This window comes from Fundulus heteroclitus, chromosome 4 (genome assembly GCF_011125445.2).
Source record: "Fundulus heteroclitus isolate FHET01 chromosome 4, MU-UCD_Fhet_4.1, whole genome shotgun sequence".
Lineage (NCBI taxonomy): Eukaryota > Metazoa > Chordata > Actinopteri > Cyprinodontiformes > Fundulidae > Fundulus > Fundulus heteroclitus.
The window spans coordinates 4,471,621-4,476,643 of NC_046364.1; the positions used below are offsets into that span (position 1 = coordinate 4,471,621).

At 38.4% G+C, this 5,023-nt stretch overlaps 1 protein-coding gene across 1 annotated transcript; it reads left to right on the top strand.

Annotated features, from left to right (window-relative positions):
- Positions 1–273: 273 nt before the first annotated feature.
- Positions 274–4,207, top strand: LOC105922485 (high choriolytic enzyme 1). The gene is made up of 9 exons (XM_012858376.3): positions 274–395; positions 659–689; positions 770–811; positions 1,108–1,245; positions 1,352–1,472; positions 3,275–3,453; positions 3,558–3,639; positions 3,815–3,939; positions 4,037–4,207. Exons 1-9 carry the CDS (start codon positions 342–344, stop codon positions 4,075–4,077), a joined length of 813 nt encoding a protein of 270 aa, XP_012713830.2. The 5' UTR covers positions 274–341; the 3' UTR covers positions 4,078–4,207.
- Positions 4,208–5,023: the final 816 nt, after the last annotated feature.

Sequence of the window (5,023 nt, forward strand, 5' to 3'; positions counted from 1 at the left end):
ACCCTTTTTTTAGGTTTTCACAGGACTAGTGGCTTGTTTTTAGTGGGCTGACAGGAAAGGGGGTATGAGAGAATGGGGGAGAGACATGCAGCAAAGGACCACAAGTCGGAGTTGAACCTGGATCAGCCGCGTCGAGGACTAAGGGTTGTGTGCGCTGACCACTGTGCCACCGAAGCACGCCCCTTTTTGTGTTTTTTTTTAACTCAACCTATCAGATAAAATGTTTCAGACTGATGGCCTTAAAAGGTCTGTTTGGAATTTGACTGAGCTTCTAAAAAGCAGTAGACCTGCGAATCAGCTATTAGTACTTGTTAGAGTTTGGGCTTTAGAGGACCACCATCATGACTCCAGCTCTTCTCTTCATCCTCTTCCTCTCAATGGCAGATGTTTCTATGGTGAGTTTTCTAAAGTGCAGAGTTTAACCTTTTGACATTAAACTCCACTTTTTCCCCCTCAGTAAACTTTACAAAAGTCCTCACAATGTCGAGCTGATGTAACTTAGAAGATTTATGGAGAACTGAGAAGAGTACATTTTGATCTAAAATTATTTATTAAATTTATGATGAAAAGTAAGATGGCTGTTTTCTGATCAAAATTGCATTTGAGAAAACATACATTGGAATATTTTAGAAGTTGAACCTGTAAGCATCTGTTGCAGAGTGCACCAGTCGACAGTGAATATCAAAATGGTGAGTGAAATATAATTCTCAAGGTTTGATGCATTGATCATTCAATTTGTGATTTATTTTTGTTTTTTTGCTTTATCCAGATGAGTCAGTGGATGATTCTGAAATCCCCCCAAGACCCAAAGGTGATTCACGTAACACACATTCAAAAAGAAAAAAGACAACCTAGTCATGGTAAAAGGAACCAGACGGCAGACGTAATCTCCTGGTTAGTTAAATGTATGGTTTGGACGATGAATTACTTGATTCAGTAAATACATCAACAAAGATGTTTTGTTTTAGTTGTTTGAGCTGCAGCCCAAATAATCAATGGTATGAAACTATTAAAAGCAGGAAGACTCAGTTTACAATGTAAACCACCCTTAAACCAATCATGCATTTTGCTGCTTTAGAAATGCGTTTCCTTTCGGCTGTGGTACAGAAGCAGTTGTGCTGTACGGCGACATCGCAGAGCCGAAAACGTCAAGCAGGAATGCAGACCCTTGCACTGCCATAGGCTGCAAGTGGCCAAAATCAGGACGCTACGTTAACGTGCCGTACTACATCTCTTCTGACTACAGTAAGGATCTCTGATTTCTACTGTTGACCGAAGAAATACAAAAGGATTAGTTCTCCCCTATAAAATCAAGCTTTGCTGAGATTTCCATTATTTAACCTCTCTGTAGGTGAGTACGAGCGCAACATCATCCTCAGAGGACTGCAGAGCTTCAGCCTATCCACCTGTATTCGCCTCGTCCCGTGGAAGTCTGGAGATCGTGATTACATTTACATTGAATCTAAGGATGGGTAGGAACACACACGGCTAAAATAGCAAAGCACACATATGCAAGTCTTTAAGGACCAATACTACATCACACTGTAAGAAATATGGGGAAAAAAATCACTCGTAAAAACTTTGAACGTCTTATTTTTATATTTACCTTCCACAAATCCTTTTACTTTTTGTAGTAAAAATATTTAGTTGTGTGCTTAGCAAATGTATGTCTTTTACAGAAAATCTTTTTAATTTAAATATAATCTTATTGCTCTGCTGTCATCTCCTTTTAGAAGGCACCCAAAAGCAGATTCAGAGTCAGTGGCACGATCTCTGGTTTAATAGATGGCATGAGCATAAGATGAAATCTGTTGTAGGGGTAGATGAAGAGAGATCTTGTAGCTTGGCAAAGATTGAGATCTGATGGGACTGGATCAAAAGACAAAGAATACAAGATTAGAATAGTATTTTAAATAATTTTAGTTCAAAGGTTCATAATTGTTTTTTTAGCTTCTGAATAAATGCTGGTATTTTACTGTTATTTAAAAGAAATCTGAACTGCATTTGATCAGCTCTAGTTAAAGATTTTAAAAACTGACTGGTCAGTCGTGAACTTAAAGGTATATAGCCACGTCATATGCTTATATAAAAAAAATGTTTGATCATAATAACATAAGGTTATATGCAATAGGCCTCCATCTTGATAATGTTTTGATGGTCCTTTTAGAGACGAAAAATAACTCCCTCTTGGGCGCGATTAACAAATATAAACAGACGTGTGGCCATCTAGTGGCAGTATAGCAGAACTATCATAATGCTGGTTTGCTTAATTGATAAATCAATTATAAATAATGCCAGACCGAGCCTGACCCTCTGCAATGCCACACAGTAAAGCGGCAGCTCGGCGTGTTTGAAGACCATCCATCCATTTTCCTACACGCTTAGGGAAGAAAAGCGTGGGGTGCTGGTGCCTGTCTCCAGCTGTCAATGGGTGGGGTACACCCTGGACAAGTCGCCAGTCTGTCGCAGGGCAACACAGAGACAAACAACCATTCACGCACACACTCACACCTAAGGAGAAGCAAACCCAGAAAGAACCCACACATGCACAGGGAAAACAAGCAAACTCCATACAGAAAGACCAAGGGTGGACTCAAACCCAGGACCTTCTTGCTGCAAGGCAACAGTGCTACCCACTACCCCACTGTGCAGTCCACATGATCAACCATTATTAATTAAATAAACCAATCTACAGCAAATTTAAGAGCCTTATATCAGAACATTTACTCTCATCAGTCAACTCTGCGGTCACATCTAACCCTCGGCAGGTTCAGCGTCCGCTTCAGTGAACACCAACATTCATACTGTATTACCAGAGACATTCCAGTCTATTTCCTCTTGGAATCATAAACCTGGACCAACTTATACTTACAATATATTTTGGAATGTGTGAAACCCTTATTGGATCAGTTCTCACAGGTTTCAAAGTAAATATTTAGCTTTTTTTCTAGACTTGACTGTTGGTTTTCTGTTTTTTTGTGTGTGGTTGTGTGCTATGGAGGAACAGGCACGCCCATCGAATCATTCATGCAGCTTCTCAGAGTAAATTCTGCCATTTAAACCATCCATCTCCAGCCCAGAAAGTTCTGGACACAGTAAATTAAAATACAACAATAAAGTTGTCTATTAAAATAAGATTTTTTTTCTTTTCTATTCTTTTCAATATTGGTCAGATCTTCACTACAGGTCCAGTACTGTCAGCACAAAGCTTGGTGCCGATGTGTCTTCCACTTTTTGCAACAAAACACAAATGTTTAGACTTTTTCCATTTTAGCTGCTGGTCCTACCTGGGCCGTCAGAATGGAGGGCAGTACGTTTCCTTGGCGAAAAATGGCTGCTTGTACCAAAGCACTGTGCAACATGAGGTTCTTCACGCTCTTGGCTTCAACCATGAACAGGTCCGCTCCGACAGGGACACATACGTCCGGATCCTCTTTGAGAACATAGAGCCTGGTTAGTTACAAACCAAAGCTGTAAGTTGATTCTTAGCTATTTCTGTGGAAAAAACGATTCTCACGTGTTTACCTAAACCTTGTCTGCTCTGGATTCTTGGACAGGACGGGAATTTGCTTTCGAAAAGAAGCAGACGAACAACTTGGGAACACCTTACGACTTTAACTCTGTCATGGAGTACAGGAAGTGAGTTTTTGTGATAATACATGGTTTTACATTAAGAGAAATTATGGTATGTTCTCCTGTTGGGTTATTTCATATTTGCTCACAGAAATTAGGGAAATTTACACTAATGCAAATCTGTAAATTACGCTAAACTGGTTTGATAATTATGCGCAATAACTGAATGCTTTTTTTTAAGTGATGCCTTTTCCAAAAATGGAAAACCAACCATCGTTGCCAAGTGTAATCCATACATGAAATTTGGAAATGCAGAGAATATGAGTGCCAATGACATCCTTCGTATCAACAAACTTTATGAATGCAGTGAGTAAAAAAAGATACCTAAACAAATCATGCTGTTGGCAATTATGCAATGTTAATTATTCATGTTACTTAATCTTTTTTTTTCTTCCCTAAACAGAACTCCCTGTGTTGAAGTGGTCGGCTTCCGGATGGTCCTGAAAGGGCAGAACTTCCTTTCTAGATATGAGAGATGCAAGAAGAAAAAAACAATCCCCCCCTTTTTGCTTGATATAACTGACTGCTAAAAGTAGTTATTGACGCCTGTTTGAAATTAAACTGATTTTCTTTGCTATCCTTATGTTTGCAGATTGTTCAGTTCTTCTGATGCACTTTGGACTAAAAATGTGTAATTAGCTGAATGTTTTTGCAAAACGTAGGTATATATTTGCTATTGTAAGTCTTATAAAAAAAACTGCTGAAATAATTAATTCTGAAATAAAACAAATTTTAATGTCATACAGAAAGAAAAAACACTGAAAGTAAAATTGTTACTTTATTCTTATGTCTAAAATAAGGGTAACAAACAGAAAGTATAATAGCTAATCAAATGTGTTTAATCATTAGAAAAAAAATAAGTATTGTTTAAATGGATATTCTGTTTTCTCTTTTCCTATATTTGTTCTTCACAGAATGCAAATTAAAAGCAAAATACATGCATATTTTTTTGTTTGATGCTTTAGACTATTCTGTTTATTTGAAGTATTGTACTAACCAACTTTCAGTTCTGAAATGTGCAGTGTTAAAAAGGAGGTTTTATCTGCAAGTGATATGCTATTACATCTCAGTGCACTGGAATGCATATTCCAAAGGAATATGCATTCCAAATTAAAAGTACTTTAATTTTTAATTGTCAAATTAAAAGTACTTTAATAAAAACGTTTAAGCAAAAGTTAAAGACTCTTGTTTGAGGAATACTGCAGCCTCAGGTTCTCCAGGAACTCTCGCTGTTTCCCTGAGGATTACTGCAGCAGCTGCTCACTCTGTGCTCCGCTGGATCTACTGCAGCCCCGCGTTCTATGGACACTCTCCATGCTGCCTTCCTGGTCGTCCTGCAGCACCACGTCCAAGGAACTCTATCTCTGCGCCTCTGTTTCTAAAGCAGTCT